The sequence below is a fragment of the Camelus ferus genome, chromosome 10 (assembly GCF_009834535.1).
Source record: "Camelus ferus isolate YT-003-E chromosome 10, BCGSAC_Cfer_1.0, whole genome shotgun sequence".
Classification (NCBI taxonomy): domain Eukaryota; kingdom Metazoa; phylum Chordata; class Mammalia; order Artiodactyla; family Camelidae; genus Camelus; species Camelus ferus.
In genome coordinates, this window is record NC_045705.1 from 63,740,912 (window position 1) to 63,761,782 (window position 20,871).

The 20,871-nt window shown below is 51.2% G+C and overlaps 2 protein-coding genes across 5 annotated transcripts; both read right to left on the minus strand.

Moving 5' to 3' along the window:
- Positions 1-979: 979 nt before the first annotated feature.
- GANAB (glucosidase II alpha subunit) lies at positions 980-15,798 on the minus strand. Of its 4 annotated transcripts, XM_006181763.3 has the most exons (25): positions 15,701-15,741; positions 12,961-13,065; positions 12,704-12,812; positions 12,364-12,491; positions 9,661-9,840; positions 9,098-9,163; positions 8,226-8,295; positions 7,964-8,051; positions 7,781-7,877; positions 7,350-7,530; positions 6,605-6,758; positions 6,162-6,397; positions 5,953-6,079; positions 5,770-5,849; positions 5,375-5,518; positions 5,178-5,274; positions 4,804-4,905; positions 4,385-4,628; positions 3,438-3,502; positions 3,159-3,235; positions 2,974-3,048; positions 2,684-2,797; positions 2,449-2,561; positions 2,185-2,285; positions 980-2,068 (listed from the first exon to the last, which is right to left on the minus strand). In XM_006181763.3, exons 1-25 carry the CDS (start codon positions 15,736-15,738, stop codon positions 1,962-1,964), a joined length of 2,898 nt encoding a protein of 965 aa, XP_006181825.1. In that variant the 5' UTR covers positions 15,739-15,741; the 3' UTR covers positions 980-1,961. The 4 variants fall into 4 exon arrangements, with proteins under 4 accessions (XP_006181825.1, XP_006181826.1, XP_032345489.1 ...); XM_006181764.3 differs by lacking the exon at positions 9,098-9,163 and having other exon boundaries at positions 983-2,068; positions 15,701-15,798; XM_032489598.1 differs by lacking the exons at positions 12,704-12,812; positions 15,701-15,741 and having other exon boundaries at positions 983-2,068.
- Positions 15,799-15,986: 188 nt separating this feature from the next.
- On the minus strand, positions 15,987-20,647 carry INTS5 (integrator complex subunit 5). The gene is made up of 2 exons (XM_006181767.2): positions 20,490-20,647; positions 15,987-19,135 (listed from the first exon to the last, which is right to left on the minus strand). The coding sequence occupies exons 1-2, from the start codon at positions 20,621-20,623 to the stop codon at positions 16,156-16,158; spliced, it is 3,114 nt and encodes a 1,037-aa protein (XP_006181829.2). The 5' UTR covers positions 20,624-20,647; the 3' UTR covers positions 15,987-16,155.
- Between the last annotated feature and the right edge of the window lie 224 nt (positions 20,648-20,871).

The following is a 20,871-nucleotide window of genomic DNA, read 5'->3' on the forward strand; positions in this document are numbered from 1 at the left end:
TGTGCGGATTTTCTCCTTATATTCATTCACTCATTCATCAATCACTGCACGCAGTAACAGTTGCTCAATAAGTAACTTGTTAAACGAGTGAGTGAAATCTAGGGTCTATCATGTGCCAAGCCTGTGCTGTGTGTCTCATACAATCCTCACCATAGTTCTTTGAGATAGATGGTATTGTCCCCATTTTATAGGTAAGTAACTAAGGTTTCCCAAAATTGTGTTCTTATTGTGCAGTTTTCTACGTCCCTTCTAGATACCTGACTCCAGGACTGTTTCCTCTGACCCACATTTCTTAAACAGATGACGAGACGGGTGGGGGAGGATGCGAAGGCAATGCCGTATCTCCCAGGGAATTAACTGGAAACATCTATTTTTCGTTTAGTGGGATTTTTGTTTTGTTTTCTGAGGGGGAGGTAGTTAGATATTTTAAAATTTATTTTTAATGGAGGTACTGGGATTGAACCTAGGACCTCATGCATGCTAGTCATGCACTCTGCTTCTGAGCTATACACTCCCCCGAACTTTAAGTATTTCTTGAGCTGCAGGCATAAGCCATCCTGAGCAGTCATCTTTCTTAAAAAACAAAAACTAGTTTCTTGTAAAATAATCTCTAGGACTTGTGTTCAGTCTACAAAATGGAAACTACTTCCTATCACAAAGCATTTTCCTAAAACATTAGGAAAAATTTTTTTATTACTACTAGCTAAAGAGACGCAGTCTTCAGTTTGAGAACATCTGATACACAGCTATTACTATTCAAGAGGGACCCAACAGCTCTGGTGACCACTATCAACTAGGCTACTAAAATCTGCTCACCTTGCTGGGCTCCTCTATGAAAATAGCGTCCAGCAAGCTGAAGAAGGCTTGCACTCACTCATTTTACTGAATTGAGGCTTACACTGAAGCTAAGTGAAAATGTCAGGCCCTCCAGCTTCTAAGTCTGTGGTTCAGGCCAGAACTAGAATCCAGACCCCAACAGTTATTTATGGTTTATTTCTTTATTGTTTCTCCTTTTATCAAAACCTGTCACAGCTGGGGGCCAAGAGGAAGTAAAAAAAACCTCCCACAAATATTCCCCCTCGTCCCCAGTTAGTCCTCCCCCATCCCCCACCCAGGGCTTTGGGCCAGCCCTGGGCACACATGATCATCTCCCCCCACCCTCAGCCTTCGCCCAGCAATAAATACAGGTGATCCTGATTTGATGAAACCACAACTGATTTCTCCATCTTGAATGCCCCTCAGAGGGACAAAATTTTAGGAGGCAAAAGAAGTTTTGCCCATCCCCTCTTAAGGAGTGGAAACTTCTTTTCCCCCAAGGGACAGGGGGAGGTAGAACTGCCCCTGTCAGAACTGCAGCAGCTCTAGAAAGAAGCAGGGAGTGGAAAGGTTGGGAGGCCAGGGAAGAGGATGTTTTCCAGCAACCTCACTCCTTTGATCCATTTGTCCCTTAGCAGGGTAAGGGGTGGTCCCAGTGTATCAGTGGGGCATAAAAAGGGGAGGGCTGACAGAGAAGAGCCAGGAAGAAGAAATAAAGCAGTTTGGTGGGGAGGGAAGAGGAAGGCGAAAGGAGCCCTAAAGCTCACTGCCCTATCTTCTTCCAAGAAATGGCATCAACACACACAAGACATGAATGGAGACGGTCTGGAGGAGATTCAGGGCCTCCAAAAGAAAAGAGAAGGGAGCAAGGGCCCTGTGGTCCCCAGGTCTTCACAGGTCAATGTGCTCCAGTTAGAGCAACAGAGTACTGGGGGATGAAGGGGGATTTGGTGTCAGTGGGGTGGGAGAGGTCAGGAGATCACAAAAGGAATTCAGAGCCCAGGGACAGCCCTCTCATCCTGCCCAGATGTTGGCAGAATCTGGATCATGGTATAAGAAAGGTGAAGTCTGGGGAAAGCCAAATTCCAAGGCAGAAGGAAGAGTAACTCTCATCACCACTGCATCCCACCCCCACATCCCTTGGGTTATCGCAGGTGAATACTCCAGTCGGATGCCACATTGACACCAGGCTTGCGCAGGATCAACACAGAGGTCTCAGGGTCATGCTGGAAGGACAGGCGGCTTTCAGATCCTGGCAGAGGAAGAAGAAAGAGTGCCATAGCCATAGCAACTACTTTCCTACAGGCAGGGGGTCCCCGACCCTGTTCCTGCTTCCCCTCCTTCCCTACTCAGGGGCAGACCACTCACCTTCTGTCTGGAGTACCACACTTGCTGGCTTTCCAGCCCCTATTATCACCACCCGCTCAATCCAGATTGGTGTCTCAAAGTGGCCTTTAGGGTCTGCTGAGCTGGAGGAAGCAAAAATGGATACCCATCAGGAAAAAATATGTCAGAGAAGAAAGGAGGAGAGCAGAGCAAAACCATGATACAAGAAAAGGGCACAGGAGCTGTAAGCATCCCTGAGGCCCAGCCTCCTCCTCCTCCAGAGGCTGCCAAGGAATACCTCTTTACCTGGAGACAAGGGTGTTGCCAGAGAATGAGAATCGACGCAGCAGGAACTCATGGCGAGTCTCATAGTTGAATGTGTGCCCATCATCTAGAAAGAGCTCTCCTTGGGCTGTACCCTGAGCAGGAAGTGGGATAGGTGAGAGCCTGAGCCCAAGAGGGAGTGAGGAGCACATCCCCAGGGGACTGAATCCAGGAAGGTAAGCAGTTGGTTGAGGAGGCTCCCTGCCTATGTGCTCACCTGGAGGCTGAGTGCAACAAAAAGAGTGATGGGGTCATTCTTCATACAGTCTGAAGAACGCCGCACTCGCATCCATCTTGGCACTATTGTCCCTCCACGCTGAAACACGGGGATCTAGGGCAAGAGCAGTGCTGGGATGAAGTAGCCCTGCTGTTGGATCCTGGGCCCTGCACCATCTTCTGCTCTTGCACATCTGTGCCCCTTAGGAACTAGACTCCAAAGTATACACTCTCTCCCCTTCTGGAAACCTACAGGCAGATGGAGCTGGTAGCTAAACCAGGCATACTCACACTGCTTAGAGTTACAGGCAGGTACAGGGTCTGGGGGCCATGATGCTTCTGGTAGCTCTGAATGTCATACCACACCTGTGGGTGGCAGGGGATATATTTGGTCACTCACTGCACAGAGGACTCCTATCCTATTTACCCTCCTTGACCTCCACCATCTTTCCCCACCACACCCTTCCTTAACTCACCTCCCCTTGGCCAGGCAGATAGACCTGCACGCCATGAGCCCCAGAGTCTGATACAGGGTGAACCAGCAATGCATCCCCTAAAACATAGCAGAATCAACTCTGATTCGGGGAGATCAGTTCCTGGAGAGGGAGCCCCAAAGCGCCCACCCTCTTGCACCAGCTGGCCTCACTCCTCCCTCCCTGGGCATCCACAGACATATCTCCACAAACAATGCTTGCTTCTTCCTGGCCCTATCCCAACCCACCACCAACTGTCCCCCTGTCCTCCCCGTTTCTCACCGAGCAGGAACTGATCATCTATACTGAAGGTGGTCACATCCTGAGGATAATGCACCCATAGGGGCCTAGGAAGGAAGCAAGACAAGAAAGGAAGACCCTTGCTGTTTTGGCAGAAGTCAGAGATGCTGCCCCCAAGAACTGGCAATAAGAACTGCACAGGAGTAAGCACCCCAGAGCTGGCAGCCTGACAGCCCAGCAGGTTTAAGGTCTCAGCTACACAACCTCACTTTGGTCTAGTCATTTAACTTCCTAACCCATCTCCCTGCCTCCTCCTCCCCTGCCCCATCTGGAAAAACAGCGACCTTCAAATGGCCACTTCGTTATTCTGGTCTGAAGAGCCCTCCAGGATCAGGTCGAATTTTCCACTCCACCTCATCCCCTACCTCTCCCTCTGGTTCCTTACCCCCGAGACACACTGGGTTTTTTTCCTACTCCTGGAACACAACAAGACTCATTTCCATTTCATAATTTTTGTACTTGCGGTCTCCCCTGCTTGGAACATTCTTCCTCCAGATTATAAAAGTCTGTCTTACTCATCAGTCAGGCCTCATCTCTACATGGCCTGTTGGTGGAACCTAATTTCATTACCCTGTTCCATTTTTTTTCAAAGAACTTGTCGGTGTTGGCAGTTTTCTTATTTACATATTTGTTTACATGTCTCTGTCTTCCTCCCAACAATGTACGTTCCATAAGGATAGGACACTTGTCTGAACCGTTTCAAGCTTTCAGGATAGTGATGGATAATGCCTGGTATGTCATAAGCACTCAGTAACACTTACTGCTGTTCACCCCTATTGGTCTCTTCTTATTCTTGACCTTTAAATCAGATTGGCCTACTTTAAAAGGCCCTGATGAGTGAAGAAAGAATCCCAGAGACGGAGCCCAGGCCCCACTGTCTCCCAGCGACCCCAGCCCACACTCTACACACACCCAACTGAATGCCTTACCTCATGACGGGAATCCCTTCACGATGAGACTGATAGAAGAGGGTGTACCAGAAGGGCAGCAAAGAATATCGCTGGCCCAAGGCATCTCGGATTATGTCATGGTACTGAGATGGTAACAGCCACGGCTCTCGCCGGCCAGTGTCCAAGTGGGCATGTGCCCGGAAGAATGGCTGGTAGGCACCCATCTGGTACCAGCGCACAAGCAGCTCTGGCTCTGGATTTTTGAAGAAGCCGCCCACATCCGCTGGAGAGGGGAGGGAGGAAGCAGGTTGGAAAAGAAGGGGAAGGAGGGCTACTGCCTCAGGAGCCCTCCAAGGCCCTACCCTTGACTCTCCGCTCTCTGCTCATGCCTCAGTTTTGTACCCTCTACCTTGCTCCTCTCTCGTCAAACCAAGACCCCAAATTCCTCCCCTTCTCACCCCCACAGAAGGAAAGTCCGACCAGCGCCAAGCTGAGACACATAGGGATAGAGATCTTCAGATGCTCCCATTCAGCAGTGTTGTCCCCTGTCCACACGGCTCCTGAGGAAGACAAGAGGAAGGACGCTTGCAAACAGTTAAGGGGCTCAGTCTTTTATACAGTTGACCTCTCTGACCTGCCACATCTGCTCTGGGGCCCCCAAGGTCCCGATGAAGATGGGAGAGTTGACAAGAGCACTAGAATGGGGACTAGCCCTCCCACTCCTTGCTTCCCTTCAAGCACACAGCTGGAAGAGGTGCACACCTCTCTGGGACGGATTTCTCCAAAAACCAGGCCCAGGTCCCTCTGTCACGGCTCTATTCTCCAATCTTACCAAAGCGCTGGGAGCCAGCGAAGAAAGCCCTACTCAGGACAAAGGGGCGTTCTATGCCCCCAGAGCGCAGCACCAGCCCATCAGCAGTCGCCATGTGCTGCGTGGGAAGAGGAAAGAGGATGCACAGTGAGGAGCAAAAGCCAGCTGTCACTGATGCAAGTTCCCGGCCCCTGGTCTTTCCTCTCCCAGCCCCTTACCACGTAGAGGCCATAGAGGTTATGCACGTCTCGGTGCTCCCAGCCCCCATGATGCTGGGCATCTTTGAGCATGGTAACCTCAGGACCATTGAACACGGATGGTTCGTTCATGTCATTCCAGATATAGAGGTTGGGAGCTGAGCCCTGAGAAGAGACAGAAAATGGGGACAGAGGACAGCAGGGAGGAAGAAGGCAAACTGTGAGCAGAGAGCTCCTAGGAATCCAGAAAGATTCATTTTTCAGGGCCCTCCCAGGATCATCAAGGCCCCCTATTGCATAAGCCCCCCTATCTTATAAGCAACCAACCATACATAGCAGGGTTGGTGGGCAGAGAATGACTGATCCCAGGAGGCAGCAGGGAAACACAGAGGCAGGTCGGGGAGGTGCTGCCATACCTCATAATTGTCAAAGCTGAACATGTTAGCCCACCAGGCCCTCATCCTGGGATTGGTGAAATCAGGGTAACCAGCTGAGCCTAGAAAAAGTCAAGGGTGGCTTTCAACTCCCAAGGGGCAAAATGGCCTCCATTCTACCTCCTGGGTCTCCCAACAGCCTTCCTCAATTATGAGCCCACCTACCTGGCCAGCACCAGCCCTCGTAGTCAGAGCCATCCCGGGTTTTAACATACAGACCCAGGCTCTGCAACTCTTCATGTACACGGTAGCCAGCAGCCACCTTGATGTGGGGGTCCACAATGGCCACCAGCTGGGGGAAAGGAATATGGGTGGTCAGAGTTCTCCAAGGCTATTATGCCTGAGAAAACCAACCACAGCTTCAGCTCTCTTACCTTCCGTCTCTTGGAGGCCAAATGCTCAAGCATGGAGAGGGGCTGGGGGAAACGGCTGGGGTCCCAGGTGAAGTACCGCTTGCCATCGGCATGCTCAATGTCCAGCCAGATGACATCGCAGGGCATGTTGTGATCATCGAAGCCCTGATTGACTTCCAGAACATCAGCCTCGTCCCGGTAGTTCCAGCGGCTCTGGTGGTAGCCGAGGGAGAAGAGCGGGGGCAATGCCTGGGTGCCTGCAGGTTCAGTGAGGGACGGGAGTCACAGTGGGGTCAGGCTCAACATGCGGCCAATGGGGATGCCCAGAAATCAAGGGAGGTGAAAGGGCGTGAGACTAGAGATCAGGCCGAGGCAAGGGACTTCTGAAAATGCAGTCACCCCTCTCAAGAAGACAAGGGCCAGCAAAGGAGGCTGTAGGTTGATAGAGTAGGGACGCCACGTACCTGTGAGACTAGCGTACTGCCGGAAGACGTCAGAGATGGAGGGCCCAAGCAGCAGGAAGACATCGATGATGCCACTCTCCGACATCCAGCGAACATCTGTCTGTGGGGTCTCCCCAGAGCCCTGGAGGTAGTCTAGCATCTTCCCAAACAGGGTCTGTAGAGGGAACCAGACAGAGCTCCCACACCACCCTCTCACTTCCCAACCCAAAGACAAAGTAGCAGTGTTCTCCGCAGAGGCCCCACACAGCTGGCTCCTTGAGTCATTTTGGGCTGAGATTAAATGAGGTTTTCCTGGACCCCATCATAAGCAGCACTGCCCCCATTCCCAGCATGTGAGTGCTGCACTTCCTTCTTAAACACTTACCACCACTGAACTAATTTTGCCCTCTTTGTCACCTGTTCAACCTCTGTCTTCCTCCTTGAGAGTGAGGACCTTTCCTACCTCACTAAGCAATACATCCCCAGCACCTAGAAAAGTGTCTAGCTCACAGTGCATACTCAATAATAAACATACTGATAATAAATGCAGAAATGAACCTTCGCCAGGAGTGTGTGTCTTCTGGGAGCGACTAGGAAACTCATATGCTGCTCACCAGGCCCAGGGCTCCTCTCTCACCCAATCCTTAAACAGGTATCTAAACAGACCACCCTGCCAGCCACTTCAAAGCACATGCCCCTAACGAACTCCTTTGTCTCAAGGCCTGACAACTCCCTCCCTTATTGCTCCCCATGGCCTGGCTCTCACCTTCCCTGCGGTGTTGGAGGATATGTCAACCCAGGTCTCCGCAGCGTTGAGCCAGAAGATGCCCAGGTCCCGATGAGGGCTGTGTGCCAAGAGCACAGGCACAGACCCGTACAGGGCCATGGGGTTGTACAGCTCATACTGGAATACATCCAAATTGTAGAGGCGATACGGCTCCCCACCCCTGCAGGCAGAAAGACAGACTGGCACCGGGCCATGACACAAACAGCCCTCAACCCACAGACACGGACGAGGGCTAAGAACTGGCCCCTCTGCCCTTTCTCCAAGCAGAATTTCCTGATCGCCAAAGGTGCTCTGGGCACAGGAAGTGATCCGTGCCTTTCTAGAGTAGCCAATCTGTGTGCACATCTCCCACAGCCCTGACTTGTGACCCCTTTCCTCCCCCCATATCCTGATGTCACCGTGGGACTCACTCAGTGACCTTCAGCCTCAGGTTGTCTGCATGCTCGGGGATCCCATACACATGCTCCATGCCTGGCAGAGAGAAGTCCAAACCCACAGAAGTGGGGCCTGGAAGAAAAGCACAAGATGAGCTCCAGAGCTTCTGCTTGGCGAGGACTCCCTGCACCCCTGCCCAAGGCTCCCCAGCCCCTCACCATAGGGCTTGCTGTCAGAGTGAGTTTTGAATGTCTCTTCCCAGGCTCCTGGCTCATCTTTCTCTGCCTTCCCCTGGGTCTCCTCTGGCTGGAAGGAGGAAAGCAGACCACTACCCAATCACATACCAGTCCTCTCTCTTTCCCCATCTGTTTTCTAAATCCCATCCCTGATAGCCAGACTAAGCTCAAATTTCTCATGGGCCTTTCCCCTCCAGCCTCCCAGCCAGCCCTGTGCTCCAACCACCCACCCCCATCAACTTGCCTTGTCACCATCCCCAGGTGTTTCCTCGGGCTGGGCCCCATCGCCCTCAGCTGGGTCTTTTGATCCTTGCCTGGAAGGTAGGAGAGCTGTCTGCTCCAATCCAGAGAGGGCAGGGATGAGGGGCTAGTGGAAGGAGGGGTGAGGGAATAGAGAGCCAAGGGTCCAAAGGAACGAAGGCATTGGAGGAAGGGACTGAATGTTAAAGCTTGGAGGGGGAACCCCAGTGTGCAAAGGACAGGAAAAGAAATGAGAAAGGGAAGTGAGGAGTAAATGCCACCAGGAGGTGCCTTCCACACACAGGCCGAACCACCAGCCTCTGCCAGCATTCCAGGAGGACAGGCAGGCAGGTTCAAGGGCCTGGGTTTGGAATGCCAGTCCTGGCCCTGCTGCCTCCACCAAGGGACTCTGGCCCCAACTTCCCTCACTGGGCCTCAGCCTCTTGGCCGTCACAGGGTTTTGCAAAGGCAGGTGGATTATAACTATGGTCAAGCCTCTACAGATATACAAGGGACACAAACAAAAGGTTCTGCCAAAGAATGCTTTCAAGGGCAGCTGGCAAGCAGCTCTGCCCAGGGCCTCAGCGCACCCCAGCTGAGAGCCAGGAACCCCAGTAATAGGCAGCATCTCCCCGCCCCTTGGCAAAGCAAGAAGCTCCCTACACTCCTCAAGGATTTCCAACATTTCATTTTCCTTCTCTCAGGGTGCTCCCAGCCAGAGGAACAGGGAATAGTGACCAGAGGCCATACAGCTGGGGAAAGAGGAGTGAATGAAGGGCACGGCATGGAAGGGTCTGGGGCATCTTCCCTGGGGGCCAGAGTGAAGGGCGGGTAAGGGCAGAGGAACAGATACAGTACCAGTGGCCATGGATTTACCTAGAGAAAAGGTTCTTGATCTTATCCCAAATGCTACCGAGCGTGAGACTAACTTTATCCGAGAAACTGGGGCAGGAGGAAATGGGTAAGGGAGGGGAAAAGGAGGCACAAAACCAACACAAAAACAGAAACATAAAAGTGAGTTTCAGTCGACAAACTTCCAGAGATGGGGTGGGGGGAGAAATTAAAAACAAAAAACAAAACAAAAACAAAAAAACAACAACAACAAAAAAAAAAAAAAAAAAGGAAGAAAATAAATCCGGGAAATGTGATGGTGTGAAAGGGGGAAGAGGGAAAGGCAGACCCAGGCAGGCCTCCCAGAGGAGGTGCCCAGGGTACAGCTCAGGGACAAAAGTGACTGCCTCCTGATCTGTACAGGAAATGGAGAAAACTGCAACCCAGGTCTGCTTCCTGCCCTCCCTGACGGTCAGCGTCTCCCAGCACCCAACCCCTACCTGGCTGTACTGCCACCCTGACTCCTCCAGGGGGCCCAGTGCCAGGCCCTGCGACACCCCTAGGTTCCTTCACACTAGGTCTCCTTCAGTCCTGACCCCTGTACTCACGAGACCCTGGGGGCCCTCTGGTGCTCAAACTCTAAGAGTCCTCGGGCATTGACACTGAGCAGAAGGCTGCGGTCCTCCAGCAGATCGAGGCGGAATGGCCGTGCTGTCAAGATGATTTTGTAGGGTCCCTCAGCCATGGTTAGCTCCACACTGTTGTCATCCTGGCCAGAGACAGAAAGCCTGGGAAAGATATCAAAAGGGACATAAAGCAGTGCAAAGGGCCAGGAATAGTCACAACACTTCTGAAGAGACCGGACCTGCTAAAAGCTATACAGGCAGTGTGGTGATAGTACAGGGATAGACAAGCTGACCAAAGGAACCAAATACAGAGCCTGGAAACAGACCCACACATACTTAGAACTTTGAAATGTAACAGGTAGCATGGCTGTTCAGTGAAGTCAGGAGGACTATCCAATAATGGAGAGGAAACACAGATTTTCTGTTTAAGAAAAAAATGGTATCACATTCCTACCTCATACCAAAAACAAGTATCAACTCCAGACAGATTATGACAAAATTTAGAAGTAAATCTTTAGAAGAAAATACAAAGAAAATATTTTTCTGACTCTGAGGTAGAGAAGGATTATTTAAACACAACTTAGAAGACGCTAACAACAGAAGGTAAGAGACTGATATACCAGACAACATAAAATTCAGAATAAAATTCAGAATTTCTATTTATTGAAAGATATCTTTAAGGGTATCAAACAGGAAAAAATCTGAGAACATGTTCTAATCTTAAGGAAAGAGACTAAGGAAATATGACAGCTAAATATAAAATGGTATCCTGGATGGGATCATGAAGAAAAAAAAGGACATTAGGTAAAACCTAAAGAAATCTGAATAAAATATGGACTTTAAGCTACACGGGTAACGTTGTATAACACAGGAAATATAGCCAATATTTCATAATACCTGTAAGTGGAGTATAACCTTTAAAAATTGTGAATCATTAAGTTGTACACCTATAACTTACATAATATTGTACATCAACTATACTTCAATTAACAAAATAAGGACTTCAGTTATTAACAAGGTATCAGTTCACCAGGTACGACACATATACCACAATAATGTCAACAAGTAGGGGAAAACAACTGTACAGGGCCTACAATAACTCTCATAATATTCTTGAAACTTTCCTATAAATCGAAAACAATTCTAAAATAAGAAAATTTTTCTCAAGACACCTTTAGGAAAGTAAAAAAATAAGCTACAACCTGGGAAAGGACAGCTGCAATACATGTAAGTGATAAAGAGTTGGTATCAAGACTAATGAATTTCTACAAATCAGCAAGGGTAAGTAACATAAAAGGAAAACGAACAGAGCTGTGAATTTCCATTTCACAGAACAGTAAACCACAATGACAGATAAACATAGACATGCTCAATCTCATCAATCAACTGGGAAAGACAAGCACACCAAGACCACCACATGATATCATCCTATAGCCATTCCACTGACAAAAATTAAGTCCAGTAGTACCAACAGCTGGAGAGGATGCAGTTCAACAAACCCCTTGTATATTGGTAGTGGAAGTGTAAATTGGTAAGCCACTTTGGCTTTATCTTAGAAAGTTGATTATTTCCATATTTTACAACCCTGCAGCTCTCCTAGCTGTATAGCAAAGAGAAACTCCTGCACAGGGACACCAGAGACATGGACAAGAATGTTCACGCCAACGCTCTGAATAGCAAAACACTGGAAACCACCCAAATGCCCATCAACACAGAAATGGAAAAATAAGTTGGGATATACTCATATAACATAATATTACACAGCAGTAAAAATGAATTTCTAAAGCTACACGCAACAGATTTATACATAATTAGGTGAAAAAAGAAAATCCCAAAAGGCCATATTCGCTGAGATACTTTTCCTATAAAGCTCAAAAACACATAATTTATTGCTTAGGCACATGTACACAAGTATGTGTACGTTATGTATGTGCTTATATATATATACACATGATACTGTAAGAATAAAACAGAAAAATAAGAGAATAAACAAGTTCAGAATAACAATCACCTCTGAAGTCAGGGGTACAGGATATTGACAAGTACATGCTTGGGTTGGGTGAAGGGTTTATGTTATTTTCTAAATTAAATTCTTAACAGAGTCATGCATGGTATAATGATGACAATGTGTCATGACCCAAGAATTTGAGTAGTTCTACTCTGAAAATCTGAGAAGAGAGAAAGAAGGGAGGGGAGGGAGGGAAGGAAGGAGAAATACAGGGGAAAAAAGAAAAAGAAAAGAAAGAAGAAAAGGAAAGGTAAGGAAGGAAGGAAGAAAGAAGAAGAAAGACAAAAAGAAAGGAAGAAAGAAAGAAGGAAAGAAAGAAAAGAAAGATGAGAGGAGACAAGACAAGAAAGGGAGACGGGAAGGGAAGGGAAGGGACCCAGCCACAGAGACACAATTCCTGGAGGGCAAGCTCCATGGCCTTGTTTATTTCCTCTTATATAGCCAACACCTCGGCCAGGCCTGGCCCAGAAGAGGAAGCAACATGTGTTTGCTAAATAAATGATGATAAAGGGTGAGAGAGAAAATCAGTGAAACAGGAGACAGAGATGGGGGAAGGCTGGGGAGAGCGGCAAGGTACTAGTCAGCTTTATCCCAATGTGGAAAAGAGAATCAGTTGTCAAATAAAGGCTCATTAGGAAGCAGAAAAGAGCCATGGATATGTCTCAGGAAAAATTTACCGAGCTGTGGGGGGATCAGCCACCAAGACGTCTGGCACACGGTATCGGGGCCGCCGGGGCTCTAGTTCGTCAATCCTGATCCGGGTCATGTTCTTTTGAAGCCCCTGGAGCTCCAGTACCAGCAGCACCTGTGGAGGCAGAGATGTGACATCCCCATGGAATGTCCTCTGAAGCCATTTCCCTCCTGAGGGGTCTCCTCCTTCTAGCCTTTTGCCTAAGGGATCTGAGATCTGAATTCCTTACAGAGTAAATATTAGATGTTGGCTACCTGTTCCCCCTTACCGAATTACCCCTCAGCCATCTCCCCACCCCTACCAGATTCTTCCTTTTCTCCCCTGACCTTGGTGACCTCGTTGATCAGATGAACTGTGAGGGCATCAGGACCAAGCTGCAGAGAGTCCAGCAAGGCTCGGTATGGAGAGTGGCCTGGCCGTATGCTTCGCTGTCTCCTGCCAAGTGAAATGACTGAGAAGGTGGGAGGGTACCCCAAGGCCCCTAAGCCCTTCTATCAGTTGCAGTGCCCCAGGCTACCTCACCTGCCATGGACACCTCCCACATTACTCTACTTCCCATTCCAGCCTCCCAGAAATATCATACTTGCAGAAGGAGCTCTCTTCACAGGTCTTAAAGTTGCTTCTATCCACAGCAAGGGTAATTCCCAGGAAGACCCCCAAACAAGCCAGTACCAAACCTGTCCAAGACCTAAGGGGAAAAAAGACAAAGAGGGAACAATCAGCAGAGTTGGAAAGGGCCGCAGATTCAGAGGTGGCGGCCTCTTCCCACCACAACCCTAAGAGGGGAGAAGGATGGAGTCCCCATTAAACAAAAGAAGGCAGAGTGGACATGGGGTTAAGTGTCAGGCCTGAGGAGTTGGCTCACTTACACCTTCCCTTCAAAAGGCAGAGGAAGTGGACAAAGTATCTTTGGCCTTCAGAGGCCCTGGTATTGACTCAGGTTACATCAGTCTCTCAGAGGAAAGGAACAGTAACAGCCAGTCCCAGGGGAACTGGTGGTACCATGTGTGTGGAACAGAGAAACAAAGTAAACTATGTCTTTCCAGCAGTAAGACATTGGGTGGAGCTACAGGGAAAAAGTTAAAAGATGTGCCCTTAGTTAGCCGGCTGGTCACAGTTCCTAGGGTCCTAACATCCCTAAAACCCTAGCCATCCTGTTCCTCTGATCTCTGCTCCGTTATCTTTGACATAAGGCACCATCATCACTACCAAAACTTGAAAAGAATATAAGAGCTAACTTGTACTGAGTTCTAATGTACCCCAAGGTCCTGGCTAACCACTTTAAAACCCAAATTTCCAGCTCCACCTGCAGTTTTCAATACTGTCAATGCCCAGGTCTCTCCCCTATATTCTGATGTAATTGGTCTAAAGTGGGACCTGGACATCAATTTTTAAGAAGCTCCCCTAAACAATTCTAATGGGCAACCAGTGTTCCGAACCAATTCTTTATACACACTCTTTTTCCTTTCTTTCACTGTTTTCCTGGTGAATACAGGATTGGTTTTTTCCCAGATGGGAAAATTGAGGTATAAAAGGTTCAATAATTCATCCAAGATTGAACAGCCTGTATAAGGAGAAACTGGGACTGAACTCAGCTCTGCCTGACTCCGGAGCCCACGCACTTCATGATGCACAACACAGAGCACTAACCACTAGCAGGGCCTGCCTCATTGAGGACCATCACCCTGAGTTACTACAGACTTGTCACTTCTCCAACATGACACTAAATGACAGACAAGGGGCTAACAGGCTTTACTTTGGAGGCTCTATTCATCCATTCTGAGTAAATCCTAAACAGGGGTTCTCAAATATTAATGTCTGTTAAGAATTACGTGCAGTGTTTATTACATGAAGATTCCCAGGCCCCAGGGAACCTGCATGTTAAACATGAGTGCCCAGTGACTGATGTAGGTAGTCTAGGAGAACACTCTGAGAAGTGTTTCCAACAGGGGAGAAAAAAACCAAAACACAGGCTGCTCAGCATTAAAACTCTGCATTCTCCTAACAGGGTAACTAAAGAGAGGGCCTACTATACACATTGTATCCAGCATTAGCCTCAGTATCTGCTTGAAAGCTAATCACCAGAAAGGAGATGACAGAACACAGTAAGCCCTCCAGTACCAGAAGAATGCACTAGGCAAGCCAGGCCAGACAGAAAGGTGAGGAAAACATCACACTTTGTAGTTTAATAGGCCAAGCAGGAACAAACAGTAGCAAGACAAGAAGAAATGCTACTAGAAAACTCAAAAGGTAGGCATGTGGCCCAGGTCCTGAGTGACTGCAGCAGACACCCTGAGCCTCTGACCCCATGTCCACCCGCCCGAAGCAGCAGTAATCAAAGTACAGTGAGTTAAATACCCTCTGGAGTCCTATTTGCACAATAAAATGGGTTTGGAGAGATGCCAATGGGGATAGGATTTCTAAAAATCTTTCAAAAGTGACCTGCTGGAAGGCCCTAGGAACTCAGGGATGCCTTGAACGCTCCTGAGCAAGAGGTGGTCACAAGCCAGTCAGGAATGAGTCGAAGGGCAAGGTGCACCCGTTTATTGTTTCAGATCACAGGCATCCAGAGAGTCGAATTTACGATCCACGCTTTTTTCACCGACAGTACACGCCTCTCCCACCCCAGCACATCCGTTAGATCCTGGTAAACACTTTGTGGCGCTGGTGACTGTTCCGAACCGTTTTTCCAGTAATATATAAACTCGAGAACGTAGACCAAACCATCGCTGTGTTTGAGCAACATCATCCAGGCCGACTGTGAACTTATGGGATCCTGCCCTAGCCGTGCCCAACGACCGTGAACACCGAACAATCCTGGTGTCCACGTGAAGACAAGGGCAGGGCAGGGTCCGGGGTTCTCGGGGGGAAGGCAAGAAAGGCCGTGCAGACGAGACCTCCGGCCGCGGTGCTTTCAGCCCGGCGGAGGGGCCGCAGGGCAGCAGGCTGCGTTCCTGGAGGCCAGGCCGCGTCTCGTCCCCCGCCCAGATGGCCCCGCGCACTGCAGGAAAGAGGCGGCAGCGTTAACCGCCACAAGCAGCGGGGGAGGGCGGCGGCTGAGAGCGGCCAAAACCAAGAGCGCACGGCTGCGGCCTTCTTGAGCCACCGGGCCGGAGTAGAGAATCCCAGGAACAAGGGCCCCCAACGCCGCGCGGATCTACCGCGAAGAGTCTGGGGGCACCTGAGGCCGCCTTCAGAGAAACAGAGGGTTCTCCCGAGGCCAGGGATGACAAAGCCTCAAGAGAACATACAGGAAAGAGAGATAACGGGGTCTGGGGGTCTGGGGGCGTCCCGGGTGCGCCCCCGGGATCCGGGCTCCTCACCGCCTCCTACGCGCCTCCACTGCCGCTACCGCCGCCATCTTGTGCCGGGTTTGCTCCCTGACCCGTAGCTTCCCCTCCCCCAGGGCGCGTTTAGCCACGTATCTTAGCGCCCGCCCCTTCCGCCCTCCTGATTGGTCCGGCCAGACAGCTGCCGGGCGTCTGTCCCATTGGCGGAGGGCGTACTCTAAATTGCCGCAGGGGCGGGGCTTGAGGGAGGGGCAGGACTGTTCAGAGCCAGTCGCTGTCCGACTTTGCCGGCTCTAAGCATCAGACAGAGGCATTGGACTCTGTTTTCTTAAACTCGGCAAATTTTATTTAGAAAAAAAGGTGGGGGAGGAAAAAGTGACAGCGCTCTGTTTGGCCAAGGTCTCAGAAGAGAAGCCTCCACCTGTCTGCAGCACCTTGGCCCCCTTTCTCATGGCTCAACCTCCCACGGCTTCTGGAGTATAGAAAGGCTATGTCCCCTGCCGAAGGAGAGTGGACGGCGAAGGTGCCTGGAAACGGCCAGAGAAAAGTCCCAGGCGGTCAATGTTGCGGTGGAGGACACTGTGCAGCACAGCCAGATGGGGTCCACCCTCACCCCCACCCTCCCTGGAGAAGTCCCGGATGAAGCGGCCACGCTCTGACTGGAAGATGAACTTCTGGGGCAAGGGCCCATGCTCCCGGAGAAAGCCCCAGACACTAAGCAGCAGCAGACGCACTTCAAAAGGTGCCAGTTGGCTAAATACCTCGTGCATATTACCCAGGGCTGGTGGCAGGAGGCTTCCCTCGGCCATGACAGCCACTAGGGTGCAGGATGCCTCCAGGTGCCAGGGGGAGTGGGCTGTATCAGGGTGGCGAGAGGCTTCCCAATGGCCCAAGAGGGCAGCCAGCAGCCCCCGCAGCAGCACGGAGCAGTAGCACAGGGCTGGAGGAGCAGCTGCTACCAGCTTTAACAGCTCAAAGAGCAGAGGCTGTTCCCGGAAGCGCCGGCCAATGCGGAGATCCCGCTCCACGGTGGCCCGGGCATGCTCCTCAGGAGGCCAGGCTAGCTCAGCACCAGCTGCGTCAGGACACACACTCTCCACCAAGGTCACTGCCACTGCTTTGGCTGCCTCTGGGCTCAGGGTGGGAGCCCCCCAGCAACCCACACATTCAGTGCCCCCAGGGGCACTGCAGCAGTGCACCAAGAGGCTGAGGAGGCTCTGGGTGTTACAGATCACTTCCTGTTGATCGCGTATTCGGACAAACTTGGGTGGCTTTAGGCCACGGCCAATGACTCCAGCGTGGAAAACAGACCAAATCCCTCCAGGACCTGGCACAGCTGCAGTGTGCCGCCGGTTTGTGTCCAAGAGGGAGGCAGAAGCCAAAGGAGCTGAAACAACTGAGAGAGTCTCATTGTCCCCATCCACTTCCCCGCCAAACAGTTCTGTGTTGCCCCGATGTAAGGCTCCCTCAACTAGCAGCTGCAGGACAGCCTTGAGCCCAGCCGGGGAGGTCTGGGAGAGGCGGGTAAGAAGCTGGGAGGCTGAAGCCACGCCTGGGGGGCCATGCAGCCTCAGAGAGGCAAAGAAGCGATGCACTCCAGCTCTCACCAGTCCCAGGAGTTGGGAAGGGGACAGGGCTTCCGGAGGAAAGGGACAAATGGCCAGGAGGGAGGCAGCAGCTTCAGCTACTTCCTCCTCAGGATGGAGCAGGAGAGGAGCCAGGTCAGACAGATGGGCTGAGGCAGACTCCCCAAATCGGGCCCCTAGGGCTGCAGGGCCCTCACCACCCTGCTGTTCCCACCCCACAAGCAGTGCCAAGTTACGCAGGAACCGGGCCGTAAAGGGAGGTTGCAAAGTCCCTGCATGTACCCTAGACAGGCAGCTTCGGAAGGCCAGGGGCAGGAGGCCAGACAGACTGACCACCAGCCCTGCATATAACTGAGTGGCCAGACTCAACTCTTCAGGGCTTCGGGCCCGGCTCAGGAGATGGCCCAAGGCCTCAGGTCCACAGCTAGGCCGAGTATAGACAGAGAGCAGGCCAAGGAGCTGGTGTTGCCAGAGGAAGCGCTTCCGTTCCAATCGTAATGTCTCTCCACACAGCTCTCCAACGTGGTTTCTGAGTGCATCTAGAAAGGGCACAGGGTGGGGGGGAGGGGGTGGGCCCAGCACCCCTTCCCCAGGAGACCCTCCCCGGTGATGAACCAGTTTTTGCAGGTGCAGCAGCAGCAGCTGGATCAGCCGGTCACAGGCTTCGCGAACCGTGTCTGGCACAGCCAGGCCCTGGGTGGTAATGACTGAGGCCGGCATGGCTGTGTCCACCAGGAACTGCAACAGGCGGTAGGCACCTGCCCCAGATGCCTGGCTCACCAGGTGCACAGCCAGGTTCAGCATGTTGTCCAGCTCCTCTCGAGGGAATCCCTGCAGGTGTTGTTGCAGCTGGCTCAGCACAGCTGGGGGCTTGAGACAGTCCACCAGCTCTCCAGAGACTGTGCCCAGCAAAGCTGGTGACATGACTGCCAGCTGTAGGAGGAAGGGAACAGTGGCCTGAAGGGAGGGGTCCCCACTCCGGCCGCCAGTGCCCCCTGCCAGGCTATCATGAAACATTCGCAGGAGCTCCCGTCGAATGCTGTCTCCGTGGCGGGAGGCCAGGTGCCCTAGGATGCCTACAACTGAGGTGATCTTGGGCACCCGTTTCTCACCAGGGATAGCAGGAGATCCAGGGAAGGGGTCTGAAGAGGAGGTTTGAGAAGAGCTTCCTCCACTGCCACCAGCTCCACCTCCAGCCCCACCGTGAACACAGAAGTCCTTAAGGCCACAGGAGAGAACTCGAGAGATGATGGTGCCAGGAAAAGAAGAGCCAATATGGGCCACCACCCAGTCGAAGTGTGGAGAATGCTGGACAGAGGTATCCAGCAAGGCATCCACGCAGGCATCTGGGCAACTACCAATGAGAGCCGAGAGGCACTGAACATAGATGTCCATTAATGTGCGTGTGGCCCGACAGCCCATCCACAGCTGTAGCAATTCATTCAGAGAGCCAGTGGCATGGGGCACACGCTGGTGCTGGCCTGAGTAAGTGCTGCTCAGTTGCCCCATGAGGTCAATGGACCATGCACTAATCACAGGTGCCCAGGCCTTCGGGTTGGCCCGGATAAACTCAGATAGCACCTGCTGCACTTCCTGCACCACATCCTCTAGACCAGGTCCCCCAGCAGGGACATGGGAGGGTGGGGGTGGACGGAGGTGAGGTGGGCCAGCCACAGGGCTTTCATCCAGAGCAGCCAGGTGGGCCCGGACGCTCTCATCAAAGACACCTCGCAAGTGGTCAAGCACGGCAGCCCGAGCAGGTGGCAAAGAGCGGAGCAGGAGGAGACCACAGCGAGCGTGTTCCCGAGCTGAGAGTTGGTGGCCCAGAATAGGGTCTACACCAGTCAGAAAAGCCTTGATTTCCTGGGACAGCTCCTGAGCGCTGTAAGAAACAAGAGAAGCAGAGTTAGAGTACTGGGAGCTGTTGTGCAAGTTACATTCCTCTGGGAGCTTCAGTTTCTTTCTATGTAAAATAGGGATAACTGTACCTCCCTCATAAGATTATGTTCGTAAAGCACTTAAGCACTATATCTAGTTCACAGTCACAGTCATCATTCAGTAAGTGCTAGCTATTTTTCTTTTAATAATAGTGTCAATATTAGATAACTCTTGGAATATGTCAACTTCTCTTTTAAATACTTTACATGTATCATTTTAATCCAGACAATAGCCCAGTAAGGTAGGTACCATTATGATCCCATTTTACAGATAAGGAAACCAAAGTTAAGTAATCAGTCTATAAACTCCAAGAGGGTAGTTAACATTTCTATGCTCTTCAACACCAGATTCCCTTCTGTTGAGGTGCCTAGAATATGAAAAATGCTCAATAAATATTTGTTGAATTGAATAAGTATATTTTGTGTTCCTATAACATCTGCTTTGAACACACCTTTCCAGGTTCACTGCACTACCTCCTACACACAACAGAAGAACCCTGGATTTTGTTCTTAATGAAATGAAAATCCTAACTTTAAACTTGCCCCTAATTAAGGGCTCTTTCCCCAAACCTGTTTCTTCCCATATTCTGCAAACATCCTAATCACCCATCACTTGGACTCCACCACATCAACAACACCAACTTCCAGAACCCTCAGTATGCCCCAGGAATCAGGGTGTCCCAGGGCAGACAAGGTAATGTCTTTCACCCTTCCGCTTCCAAAACGTATGGGTTCAGTGTTCTGAGTTCAGAAGCCAGTATTATGGGAAGAGGCAAAATCCCCTTTTCCGCCAAAGAAGGAAGAATGCTCTAGGGGCTGATAAGGCTCTGACTGTGCCATTCCTCTCTGGTTCGTCCAAAAATAAACCCACCCTAAGGTGAGGGAAGTATCTCCGTTGGAGGGCAAGGGAAAGGCTAGAAGGAAGCATTCTGTGACTTGCTGGGCCTGAGTGCTCAGGGAGTCCCCATTAAGTCAGGGGACCCTGGGTTCCCTGGGATCTAAAAGGGACGGGGCAACTGGGTTCCCAAGAGTTCTAATATTCCCAACTCTTGGGAGAGCAAGGCCAGGATCTGGGGTAACTAGGCACTGGGTTTAGGGGGAGGTATTACCGAGATCTTGAGAGTGAGGGCACTGGAGCCCAGAGTTTTGATAAGGCAGTCCCTGAGTTCTGGGAAGACCCGACTAGGAATCTCAGAACCCTGACGCGAGTTTTCGAGGTAGGATCCGGGTTTCTGCCGAGAAGGCTGCGGATCGCCGCGGGGCCGCGGGGTGGGGGAAGATGCCAGGGGCTCTGACTACCTGAGCGGCGCGGGACCGTGGGTGACCGGGGCAGGCCCGGGAGGCCCTGGGGCCCCGGGAGGGTCGCACAACGCGGACATCCCGGAGCCCGAGCCCGAGCCCGAGGCGGGAGCGGCAGAGCGCAGGCAGCGCATGCGCGCTGACGGGAAACCCGAAAGGAACCAGCAATGAGGCCTCTCAGAAAAAGCAGTCCGGCGACGTCCACGACCCTCATACATCGGTTCCGCGCTGAGTCGGCGTCCCAAAACGGGACTGCGACTTGACAGCGGAAAGCCGACCACCCTCAATGCAACCATTTTATTATTTTTTCCTCCAAAGGGCCACTGACACAGACTAAAGGTAGCAGCGACCACTTAATTGGATTTAATTAATTTTCCTAAAT

Coding starts and splice junctions, on each gene's coding strand:
- GANAB (XM_006181763.3), bottom strand. CDS start 15,738: ATGGCGGCGGTAGCGGCAGTGGAGGCGCGTAGGAGGCG. Junction 7,878..7,963: donor CTCTGACAGCAAGCCCTATG/GTGAGGGGCTGG, acceptor CTTTTCTTCCAG/GCCCCACTTCTGTGGGTTTG. Junction 5,519..5,769: donor TCAGCTTTGACAATTATGAG/GTATGGCAGCAC, acceptor GTCTCTTCTCAG/GGCTCAGCTCCCAACCTCTA.
- INTS5 (XM_006181767.2), bottom strand. CDS start 20,623: ATGCGCTGCCTGCGCTCTGCCGCTCCCGCCTCGGGCTCGGGCTCGGGC. Junction 19,136..20,489: donor CACGGTCCCGCGCCGCTCAG/GTAGTCAGAGCC, acceptor TGTTTCTTACAG/CGCTCAGGAGCTGTCCCAGG.